Source organism: Poromitra crassiceps (assembly GCF_964638095.1).
Source record: "Poromitra crassiceps genome assembly, chromosome: 16".
NCBI classification, from domain to species: domain Eukaryota; kingdom Metazoa; phylum Chordata; class Actinopteri; order Beryciformes; family Melamphaidae; genus Poromitra; species Poromitra crassiceps.
The window spans coordinates 15,564,091-15,576,831 of NC_139645.1; the positions used below are offsets into that span (position 1 = coordinate 15,564,091).

At 46.2% G+C, this 12,741-nt stretch overlaps 1 protein-coding gene across 1 annotated transcript in view; it reads right to left on the reverse strand.

Annotated features, from left to right (window-relative positions):
• prmt3 (protein arginine methyltransferase 3) overlaps positions 1-12,741 on the reverse strand; it is a 114,771-nt gene that overhangs the window by 13,339 nt on the left and 88,691 nt on the right. The window contains exons 14-15 of the mRNA XM_083652581.1: positions 8,144-8,194; positions 6,160-6,247 (exon numbers count right to left, since the gene is read on the reverse strand). Coding sequence (XP_083508707.1) covers positions 6,160-6,247; positions 8,144-8,194 — 139 coding nt within the window. The remainder of the gene's footprint in view (positions 1-6,159; positions 6,248-8,143; positions 8,195-12,741) is intronic.

A 12,741-nucleotide genomic window follows, 5' to 3' on the forward strand; every position in this document is an offset into this window, starting at 1 on the left:
TTCTTTCGGGTTTATATATCTGCGCATGTACGACTTGCAGGAGAGAGAAGCACAGGAGCGTGTGAGAGGCAGGGAGAGACGCGCTGCTGCACTCACTGGCCCCTCGGCTCTCCTCCCGGTTCTCTCACCGGCATGCCGGTCTCTCCCCCAGCCACAGCGCACCACAGCCGGCTTGGCGAGATGACGGTGAGCACGGAGCCGCTGGCTGAGCGGAGCGGGGAGCTCTGCTCTCTCTTCCCGCACAGAGCCGGTGTCCCTGTAACGGCACCGCTGCTGCACTGCACTATGTTGAAATGTGGATATTCTACAGGAGGGGACGAATATTTGTCTCGGATTGCAAATAGAATGACGTAGCCTACAGACAACAGAGTCGTTCAAAACACAACACACACATAACGTTAAAATCCGTGACAAATTCTGTCCGTTTTCTGACAGGTAGGCTACAGTATTTCAATTCAACACACGTTGTGGGTCATGAACATTTGACGTGCTTAAGTCACCTCACCTGCCTGCCTCTGTGCTGTGTGCTCGGTAAAGTTGGAAATATTATTGTGGCGGAATGAGGCGCACACCAAGGCAGATCCTTTGGCTTATCAAACTCTTTATTTAGCGAACGGACAGACACACATGAAGGCAGGCACGCCAACACCTCGCTAGCTTCTCCTAGCCTAGCCTAGCTCTCCCCAGCACGTCTGCTCTCTTCCAGCTTCACACAGCTCTCCCGACCATTCCCCCCTAGTCTCCACCCACTGGCCCTATGCTCCCTTCACTTGCCCCTCCAAAACCCCAAACCCCACATGCACAGAACAACATAACAGACAGATACAGTTAGACATACACCCTACTAGCTATCCCATAATACTCCACCTTTCCCCACGCTACATTATTGACAGATGCACTTCCAAAGCGACGACTATTCCAATTTTAGTAAAGTAGACGAGATACACAACCTAATTTTCACCTAAACCATCCTCTGCGCTGGACAAATAAATTAGGAAAATGTGATTTTGCATTTTGCAGCTATATTCTGTTGTTTTATTCCGGAATTAATGGTGCCTTTCTGGAGAGAAATCCGACTAATTGACTGAATCATGTAAACCCGGGTTTTTCCTATTGTCGGATTATTAAAGTGCATGTAAACGCAGAAATCAGATTATTGCCATAAACTGATTATTCACAGTTATCAGTTTATTGTGTGCATGTAAACGCACTCACTGTGCATGCATTTGAGCTGAACAATAACCTCTATTTCCCTGTGCCGTTCAGGGGGCGCACGCGTGATGACGTTCGAGCTGGAGAGCAATCGGATTGCAATCTGTTCCCCCAAAACGCATGTTAGTGCCAGGTGTAAATGAAATCAGGCTGAAGTGATAAAATACAATCTGATGGCAGAAAAGGCATGTTAATGCCAGGTGTAAATGGCCTCTATGATGTTGTCTATCCATTCTGTCTTTCTTCTCCCCGCCATGCTTTCCAGCAACACCTCTCCCTCTATTGTCGTCCAAAAAATGCCTGTTTGGAAATCAGTTGTACCATCAAACATGTCATTCTCGCGAGAGAAGTGCGTCTGCTTATTCCAAGTCTTTTGTATACGGTTTCTGCTCTTTACAATTGTGCTCCTCACAGACAGTCGTGATGTTTGTGCATCGCAAGAGTGTGAAAATGTGCAAACGTCAACGTGCAGTGCTCCATCTTTTCACTGTCACTTATGACTGGGAAATATATTTGAATGTGTCCACATCATAAATGAACAATGGCTGATTCTGCACCTGGGCTGGCAAGATGTTTGGTGTGTGTGTGTGTGCTTGCGTTCGTGCGCGTGCATGTGTGTGTGTGTGTGTGTGTGTGTGTGTGTGCACGTCTTGGCTCATGTCCATGCTGTAACATGTCACTATGCCCCCATATTACCCCTGGAGCACCAGAGCAGATGCTCTGCTGGTTGTAAAATCAGCACAAGGTTAATCAGAGAGAGAGAGGGAGAGGGAGAGGGAGAGAGTAGAGAGAGCGAGAGGGAGAGAGAGAGGGAGAGAGAGGGAGAGAAAGCAAGAGGGGGGGGGGGCTGGAGAGGGAGAGCGAGAGAGGAAAAGGAAGTAAAACATAAACTGTTTACAAGGCGAATGTGTGTGTGTGTGTGTGTGTGTGTGTGTGTGTGTGTGTGTGTGTGTGTGTGTGTGTGTGTGTGTCTTAATGGGCATTCTATTTCACACACTTCAATAGACTTGTATTTAGATCAGTCACAACATGACGTGAATGATGGATTTTGTATTGTATTGAAAAGTGCAGTGGTCACGCACCAGCACAAACTCTACATGTAAAGTCAATCAGTGAAGTATGCAGGGAGCTGTGCTGACTGCTACTGCAGCCGGCAGTTCTGCGTGACATTGGTGTACAGTGTGTGTGTGTTTGTGTGTGTGTGTGTATGTGTGTGTGTGTGTGTGTGTGTAGTATGAGGGTCAGAAATGAATGGGGCCACTGTAGGTGACCGGGTGACCTGTGACTGGGCGGATCCTCTCCAGCGAGAGAGGAATGGAGCAGATTTTGACCAGTAAACAAGCGAGCACGCACGCAACCTATAGTGAGAGAGAGAAAAATGACTAGGTAAAACTAGTGTCCTCTAGAGAGAGCGTGGCGTCAGCGGAGGACCAAAATGCGAGACTCATTAGCCAATGAACAGCCAGGAAGGGGTCTTGCGCTACTTTTGCATGCTAAAATAGAGCTGATAATGTACAATTTGATTCAAGGGGGCAAAAACCCTTTCAGAGTACAACACAAACTGTCCATTTTGCTGCAACTCGACAGTGCTGCTTAATCCAGGACCTTACTTCCTGGAACTCTTGAGAGTAAAACAACTGGTCCATTGGAGTGAATGGAGATGTCGTGACTCTTCTTACACGGCTCTGGGTAAAACCTAGTATATAGCTGACCAACTCTTTCCCAAGGAAAGTAGCTATTGGTTGAGGAGGGGGGGGTCTAACCTAATAGAGCAACTGTTTAACAATTACTTTCATGTATTTTTCAGCTGAAGAGTACAAGCAGAAATGGTAACATAAGGCTGATACCTGAACTCTACGTTCAGGTAAGTAGCATGATAGCATCTATTAGCATCCTGTAATTACCACTTGTAGCAGCAGCAGAGGTCGCTGTTCATGCTGCTCAGCAGCTTTCTACGTATTGGGGCTTAAAAACAATTCTTAGTGGTACTACAAATTGAGGGTTTATTTAGCAAAATGCAGATTTCACAGAAAAAAGGGTCCAGAAGAAGAATCAGATGAAGTGGGTGTGAAAGGTAATTCCTTACCTTGCTCTGTGTGTGTGTGTGTGTGTGTGTGTGTGTGTGTGTGTGTGTATTCGTGCGTGTGTGTATTTGTGTGTGGGTGTGTGTGTGTGTGTGTGTATGTATTTGTGTGTGTGCGTGTGTGTGTGTGTGTGTGTGTGTGTGTGTGTATTCATGTGTGTGTGTGTGCGTGTGCGTGTGCGTGTGTGTATGTGTGTGTGTGCGTGCATGCTAGGAGCTGTTCCAGTGATAGTGAGTGATGATGGTGTGACCGTGGGCTAACTCGCGCCTTACCGGCAGAGGAAGTCATCCAGAGCGAAACGCAAAGAGCGCTCGACTAAAACCCGTTTCTATTTGCCTGCTGGGAGAATGGGGCGTGGGCACGTCGTGTAGGCGCGTGCGCGTCGACGCGAGCGCGAGCGCACAAGGGCGAATCGACAGAAATCTAAAACCCGTGAAAGCTTACACACACGTGTGCACTTACACACAAAGAGAGATCCCAACACACACACACACACAGGCTTATGGTAAATGGCGGAGGGGACAAACCGTCAACAGCAGATGCTTCTGTTACCAGATCGCTAAATCTGTCTGTTTTCGCTCTGCGGGCATTTGGCGCGTTCCGCCCCGCGCCCTACTCAGCGCGGCTCGGGCAGCGCCGTTATCTGACCCGACGGGACGTGAGGCCTGAGATAGCGTTTGGAAGGCGGGCGTCACGAGGGTTTTGACGTTCTTATCTGAGCGCGGCTAAGGGGCCGCCGCCGCGCGTCAAGCCCCTCCCCCTCCCTCCCTCTCCAGGTCATTTATTACAGTAGGCTCCATCTGATACCGGGCCGAGGAGTGGACAGCCGGCCGGGCCGGGCCGGGCCCATCCATCCCCACGTCAGCGGACACGTCCCCCGATTCCCATTATGATAGCGCGCGCGCGCACGCGGCGCTTTAGGGCTACACACACCCATCGGTAATAACACACACACACGATCGTTCACCGGACGAGCACAATAACTCACGACGCGCGGCGCGCCTTAAAGTAGCAATCCGTGACATTTTTATACGAATACATTTTCTAGCGTGGATTTATATAACACAAAGCTATATTCAGGCTCTTCAATGCCTTCCCATTTGCTAAAAAGGAGAGCAGCGCCCGATGCAAAAACGCTCCAGCGATACAGATGTGTGTCTTATATCTTTTAGACTGGCAGGTTTAGCTATCATTCGTTAGCAGCACTCTACATTGAGTAACTTTATTACATCATTTATTACATAGTTGTTAGAGCGGTTGCTAAGTGCTAACGTAGCTCTAGTGCTAATGTAACTGTAAACAGTCATCTTTTCTGAATTGGTTGTCATTATCGGCTAAGTATTTGCTTGTGGCTAGCAACTGTAATCTCACAAGTAAACAGTTACCACCAGGGATGGCACGATCTGTCTATCTCCCGATACGATCACGATTCAATGCAACCACGATATGACATAATAAATAAAAGTTAAATGAAAGCAACGTCTGACTGTGCAGAATTATATTTATTTCTGAGATACAAATCTTTCTAATGATGGCATTGGCTCACGAGAACGTAAATAACGTAATAATTTAAATATGTCATTACAAAGTGACAATAATATGAGTTGGAAGGAGAGCTTGTGAAATTGTGATGGTCAAGCCATCTTTGTGATTACTATAGCAGAATGCAAATGGAACTAATATCACCATATCTTTCTGCCTCAATGTATGGTCACATTTTTAGACTGCAATGTATGTATGCATTGTATGCATTTCGATATCTCAGCTCACAAGTCATCAATGCAAGTCCATGTCAAGTCTAAAGTCTTTGGTCACTCACAAGTCCAAGTCAAGTCTCAAGTCTCGACTTGTGAATGAGCGTTCTATCATCTGCTTCCATGCTATCCGATCAACTTACTGTAGAACACTGCACAGCTAAAACGAAGGAATTCAAAGCATTTACTATGCTGTATTATCCTCACTCCTTTATGTATTAACATACAGTATCAGCATTGATTAGTTGACATTATTATTAGTAGAGAACATTTCCTTAATGTTAATGCGAAAAAAAAAAAAAATCACAAGTCTCAAGTCTTGAGTTAGAGTCGAGTCTCAAGTCTTTTGAGGACGAGTCTCAAGTCACTGTGTGTGACTTAAGTGTGATTCGAGTCCAAGGTGGCAAGTCCAAGACCCCATCTCTGTATCATGCCTATGTCTAACAGCAAGCTGCACCGGTCAGTAATATTAGCAGTAATATGTTACTTGAATCTGCTGATACAGTGGTTCTATATTTCATTGGTCAGTTATAAAGTGCTTCTCTTGTAACATGTCATGATTCAGTGGGAGGTTGGCCTGCGAGCGGCTATCAGATGAAGTTTTACATGCTGTCTCTGATGACTGGATGTGATTTGTTTTGATCCCTCTCTGTCTCCATGGCTGACAGATAACTGGTGTCAGCCTCTCTGACTGCATCAGCACCACAGACAGATTACCTGCTGCGACGCGCCCGCGTCCACGACGTGAAAAATAAAAGCACAGGTGACAGCAAAGGCAAAACGAAACACACATGTACACACACCTGCACTCGGTTTGTACCAGGAGACAGACACGCGAGAGTCCAAACTTGTACAAAAGCTGAGCGGGTAGTGCAGCGGTAGATTCCCTCCCTACCAGTACGAGGGTCGCGGGTTCGAGCCCCTGGGCATCCATAAAGGCACAATTGGCTGTTATCCGCGGGTGGAAAGCCGGATTATGGGTATGCGTCCTGGTCGCTGTACTAAGTGCCTCCTCTGGTCGGTTGGTGCACCTGTTTGGGGGCGAGGGGAACTGGGGGGGAATAGCGTGATCCTCCCACGCGTTATGTCCTGGGGGGGGGGTTACTGACCTGCCTGGACAGGAAGGGGCCGCTCCAGAAGGAAGAGCGTCTGTTTCCAGTGGGTCTTGGTGTCCTGGGGACCCGTGGAGAACATCACCTGCCGTTCAAAACACATGATCAGGATAGGAGTCACTCAAGGAAATTAATTCATCATTCATCATTGGAGGGGGGGGGGGGTAATTGAATAGATTTAGTAATGGTTAGTAATGTAAGTGGGGGGGGGGGGGTAATTGAATAGAGTTAGTAATGTAAGTTGGGGGGTAATTGAATAGATTTAGTAATGGTTAGTAATGTAAGTGGGGGGGGGGGTAATTGAATAGAGTTAGTAATGTAAGTTGGGGGGTAATTGAATAGATTTAGTAATGGTTAGTAATGTAAGTGGGGGGGTAATTGAATAGATTTAGTAATGGTTAGTAATGTAAGTTGGGGGGTAATTGAATATATTTAGTAATGGTTAGTAATGTAAGTGGGGGGGGGGGGGGTAATTTAATAGAGTTAGTAATGTAAATTGGGGGGTAATTGAATAGATTTAGTAATGGTTAGTAATGTAAGTGGGGGGGGGGTAATTGAATAGATTTAGTAATGTAAGTTGGGGGGTAATTGAATAGATTTAGTAATGGTTAGTAATGTAAGTGGGGGGGGGGGGGGGTAATTGAATAGATTTAGTAATGGTTAGTAATGTAAGTTGGGGGGGTAATTGAATAGATTTAGTAATGGTTAGTAATGTAAGTTAGGGGGTAATTGAATAGATTTAGTAATGGTTAGTAATGTAAGATAGGGGGGTAATTAAATAGATTTAGTAATGGTTAGTAATGTAAGTTGGGGGGGTAATTGAATAGATTTACTAATGGTTAGTAATGTAAGTTAGGGGGGGTTAATTGAATAGATTTACTGGTTAGTAATGGTTTCTAATGTAAGTGCATGTGAACAGATATAGATAACAGATAACAGATGGTACTGACACTGCTAGGGCTACAGGTTTGGTTTCCACAGGGGTGCCGCCTTGCCAATATCTCGAGGTCCTTAGGTAAGGTGCTTTTTCACTTTCAGTGTCCACCAAATCATTTAGTTTACATTATATTCCACGGGGAACCAAGCCATTTCTCTCTAAATCACATTCACATTCAATGTAGGCCCATAAGCAGTAAGTAAAAATAATAATAATAATTAAAGCGAAAAGTAAAAAGAAGCTATGTAAAAAGTTGGGAGCGTAAGGTGCCGACAGGACGTGTGTATTTTTGAGAAGCCAGTGCCTTTCTGCAATTCATTCTCTATGGTAAGGCTATGGTAAGGCTCCTCTTTCAAGGACCTCTTACAAGAGCTCTTGGCGGAACTAGCTGGCAACAGCAGTCCGTGTGATCGTTGGGTCCTGAACTCAACATGATTTCCAAAGCGCTCTTATGTGAAATACACACATCCTCTAAGGGATGCAGCCAGGAAGTAAGGAAGGGTCTACATTTGAATCTTAAGAGAAATGGTTTGGTTTCACATTCTCAAAAACGACAAAACCGTCATGAAAAACCTATTGGCTGTCCCGTCTTGGTTAGTGATGAAAATAAATAAGTCTTCTCGAGAGCTTGGGACCACTCTTAAATTCCACTCTGCATGTGAAAAACCATATATGATTGAGTCTATATGATAAATATGGCCTTATTGCCTTCTATTTATGAAGTGGACAGATCATTCCACGTTGGATTCATGGCCTTCGTGCCTTCGGGCTAATTTACTGTCCCGTCCAAACCAACATGCTTGAGTCTCAGGTACAATAATATCAAGTCAATTAAAACACATGTGTGCGGTGTTGCTCAGAGAGCTTGGCATTGCCTGTTCCGAGCGGCCGGCTCTGCTGGGTAAAGTGCTTATATCAGCAGTCGGGCTGTAGGACGCCCGTCGATTGCCGGCGAAACGCCTCGGGGACGCGGAACACGCCAAAGCGTGAACATAATTGAGTTTCCGTTAAATGGCTCGGCTGTGTGCCGACCACCCCGCTTACCTTGTTGCTGCAGCCTTTGTCAAAGAAAATGTCAAAGTAGCCGACAATTGCCTGGAATGAAATATGAGGGTCGTGTTAGAATGTGACAGGACAATAAACCCCCGGATTTGTTTGACTAGACTGCAACTCCCTGACATGCAGACCCCGGGAAAGCAGTGGAACATAGCATGTGGAGAGTGGACAACAAGCAATGCTATGGTAGAAAGAAAAACAGCTGGTCTTTAGAATTTACTAAATAAAATGTCATATTTACAGTAATCACAGCAATCAAGTGCAGTCATTTATAGTACTACTAGGTTGCATTACATTAACATTCCAGATAAAAATCAGAAATTATAATTTGGTCTTTTGCATACCATCGTGTGCGTGTGTGTGTGTGTGTGTGTGTGTGTGTGTGTGTGTGTGCATGTGTGTGTGCATGTGTGTGCGTGTACGTGTACGTGCATGCTTACTGCAGGCTAGGAAATTAGCAGGGGCTCGGGGCAAAATGCCCCCCAAAAAGTCTAGAATTGCTCTTGGAACTGGGGTGGCTTTTAAATGCCCCCATAAAATAAAGAGTTTAATACTTTCTGTATTTTAACATTATTCTGTATTTGCAAAGCATGACTTGAAAATGGCCAGCTAGGCATCCGTACAACCCCCTCCCGCCCTCCTACTAGCTCCTCCTACTAGCATTATTTACCTCAGTGACAGGCAGCACAAGCTAGCTGGCCAGCTAGTTCACTCATGTTTTTGCCAAGTACCGGTACATTAATAACATGCCGGACAATCAACAGTGTTGTTGAGAGAGGAAATGGGGATCTTTAACTGTGATTGTTTATGAACTTTTAGAAACAAAATATGTTTGGATAAGAGTCATTGAATGGTCTGTCAAGCTACATAGGTGCAACTAGTGTCCTCTAGAGAGAGAGTGGCGTCAGCGGAGGACCAAAATGTGAGACTCATTAGCCAATGAACAGCCAGGAATGGGTCTCGCGCTACTTTTGCATGCTAAAATAGAGCTGATAATGTACAATTTGATTCAAGGGGGGAAAACCCTTTCAGAGTACAACACAAACTGTCTATTTTGCTGCAACTCGACAGTGCTGCTTAATCCAGGACCTTCCTTCCTGGAACTCTTGAGAATAAAAAACGGGTCCATTGGAGTGAATGGAGATGTCGGGACTCTTCTATCTACACGGCTCTGGGTGCAACTAAAGTATTTCCCGACATTTGATCAAATTGCCCTGGAAATAATCCAAAATGCCCCCGAAATATATTTCACAGGGGCAAAAATAGCCCTCGTTTAGAAAAGTTAATTTCCTACCCTGGCGTACTGTCTCGAGAGCTATAATGACCACCGGGATCGAGGTAAAGTGGCCATCAGTGGGTGAGTTGTAGTGTGTTGACCCTATAAATCCCTTCCACAGCACTAGTTCTATTATAGAGACATTTCTTCAACCCTCCTTCCCCTCCCCAAACACAACTCTGTTTGTCATTTGGGCTGAGTCAACAGTCGGTCCCGTGTGCCGCCCTCTCCTCTCCTCTCCTCTCCGCTCAGCTGGGGGACTTGTCACCCGGACAAAAGAAATGCATTATGGGCCGAGCGGCCACCAACAACACTGGGGTAAATTCTGCTGACATACATAGCAGTTTGGTACACTAAATTAGCTACGGTGGCTTTTTTTTTTCTGGTGATGGGGTTGCTGTTGTGAAATATACTCAGCAGACAGGAAGAACTGCCCCGAGGAAAATAAACAGCAAAGTGGTTTTGTGAACAGAGGTAGTGGTGGGTGTGCTGAAGGACTGATCTTTTGTCACAGACGAGGAACAAACACGGGTGCCCTTGAAGAAAAAGGGTTCGAAATCATCACTGGAAGGAGGCAAACTTCAGGCACTTCAGGAACAAAAAATACCAGAGTTTAGATTAAAAGCCTTTATTATATCAGTAGAGGTGGCACTCACTGTTTGCTGTCTTGCAATGTATAATGTTATTATAATGTTTAATATTTCTATACGGGGTGCCTGTATCGAGTCTTGGGGAGGCGTGTCTTTTCAAACATTGCACCTGTATTCACTCATCAATTTGGATTGGGTGACACCAAAACCCCCCATTTTCTCCCCAATTGTAATTGGCCAATTTTCCCCTGCTGCTCCGGTCGCTGCTCCACCCTCTGCCGATCTGGGGAGAGCCATAGACTGCTAGTCTACGGCTTCCTCAGACGCATGCGCAGTTGCCAGCCGCTTCTTTTCACCTGACAGCGGGGAGCTTCACGGGCAGGACGTAGCACGTGGGAGGATCACGCTATTCCCACCAGTCCCCTTCCGCCATGACTGACCAGATGAGGCGCTAGTGCAGTGACCAGGACACATACCCTCAATCCGGCTTCCCACCCGCAGACACAGCCAATCGTGCCTGTATGGATGCCCAACCAAGCTGGAGGTAACACGGGGGCGCGAACCTGCGACCCTCGCGTTGGTAGGCAGGGAATCTACCGCAACACTACCCGGACGCCCCTATAGAGTGTCTGTTTGACAATCCTCCACATTCAAACCTTTATGAAGACCTAAACAGTCAAAACCATTTTTTTTTTATTGTTCACTGAAACTAGCCATGATAAAATAAAGGCTTTGCCTCTTTCCAGTGATGATTTTGAACCAAAATGGTTTTGTTCCACTTGAGTGTGTTTGAAAATTAATAAATAAATAAATAAATAAATACATGAATACATGAATAAATAAATAAATAAATAAATAAATAAATAAATAAATAAACATACATTTCAGTTTATGAGTCTCAATTTTGGTGTAGTCTCTGCACTCAGGACCGCCTACATGATACAACATATTAACATAACATTAACATAATAGTGGATTTGCTATTTTGTTGATATAAGACTTCTTTTCTGCCACTGACTTCACATACAGTAAACACACCAGACAAACAAGACTGGCCCTCATCCTGGCTGATGCTGCGGTCCAGGTTTTAGTGAGCTTCTAGCATGCGAACAGTCGATCAAAACGGAAAAATGCCGTCTTGCTGGCATGGATTGGCTAAGCTCTAAACACATGGATTGGCTCAGCTCTTAACACATTTGAGTGGAAAAAGCCATTCCCACGCCTAAAACAAATGGACAGAAAATCCACGGCCAGGAGAGAGCCTGGAGGTGACCGTCGTCAGATAGGCGAGGTAAAAAAAATAAAAAATAAAAAAAAAACACACCCCGGGGGTTGTTTTCCTCGCGTTACTCCCCCCGCTGGAGGAAAGAGAGGCACTCTATCAATCTCAGGAGCGCACTTGTAGTGGCAATGATGCAGAACTAATAGCTTTTAATCCTGACGCAGCTGACAACTTGGAGGCCACCTCTCGCAGACAAAGAGCAGGCCAATCAATGCGAGGGGGAAAAACAGAGGAAGAGAAGAGAGGACAGGAGAGAGAGGGAGGGAGGAAAAGACGGGAAAATAGACGCTTTTTCATTGGTTTGCATTATTTGGAGTGGCAAGACGACGCCCATCTGTTCACAGCCACTGTAACCATTCCTCACCACTGGCTATTCTAATCGCTCTCTGTAATTGAGAATGGCTCTAGAATGCTATTTGCTTCCCACAATGCACGTCGCACATCTACGCACAAGAATCTACACGCGCGCACACACACGTAAGCCTCCGCACTTCATAATCACTCCGCCGACGCCGCCATCGACCCAATCAGCCTTTATCGACTCAGACAGGCAGGGGGCGTCGCCCGCCCGGCTCAGAGCCGAAGCGCAGCCAGAAAGAGGGACCCGACGTGGATAAAAGAGCATGTCAACCCAATGCAATTATGGCTTTTAATGAACGCTACGGGACGCGCGGTGCCGAGCTAATTAGGAAATTAGGCGTAATTACTCGTCAGGCGGGCGCGGATTCACCTCTCTCAGCCGGAGAAGCGGAGATCATCGCAGTGGCGCCGCGCGCCGGTGACAACGCCTCGTAAGCGAGATTGATTGTCACTTGTGCGTTGTCGTGTGCAACTTATCGCGGGCGCGGTTGAGACGGGCAATTAAAAAACTCAGGCTGCAAAGTCAAACGTGCGAAACACACAAAACTGAGGGCGGTGCTAAAGCGGCCGACCCCACCCATCCAACACAGAAACTCTTCAGTGTCCTCCGCCATGGCAGAAGACCGATGTCTGGCAGTACCAGAACCTCCCGTCACAGAAAGACCCCCAAATCAGGACATTGACCCCCCCATGCAGGACCCCCCCCCCCCCATGGACATTATCCCACAGACACTTAAAGGACTTTACTTGACATCTTACAATGTAAGATGTAAAATGACCATGTAAAAGTCCTCTAAGACTTGATGCCTGTGATACACTAGAAGACTTTGAAAATCTTAACAGATTATGAAAAGACTGGGGAGTTTACACTTTAGGGCAGTGGTAACCCAATGGTTAGAGAAGCGAGCTTGTGACCAGAAGGTTGTTGGTTCAATCCCCGGGACCGGCAGGATAAATCTGGGTGGGGAAAGTGAAAAGGCCGCGCTTGCCCCCTCCCTCATTACTACCACTGAGGTGCCCTTGAGCAAGGCCCTTAACCCCAACTGCTCCAGTGGAGCTGATCAGTGGCCAGCAGATC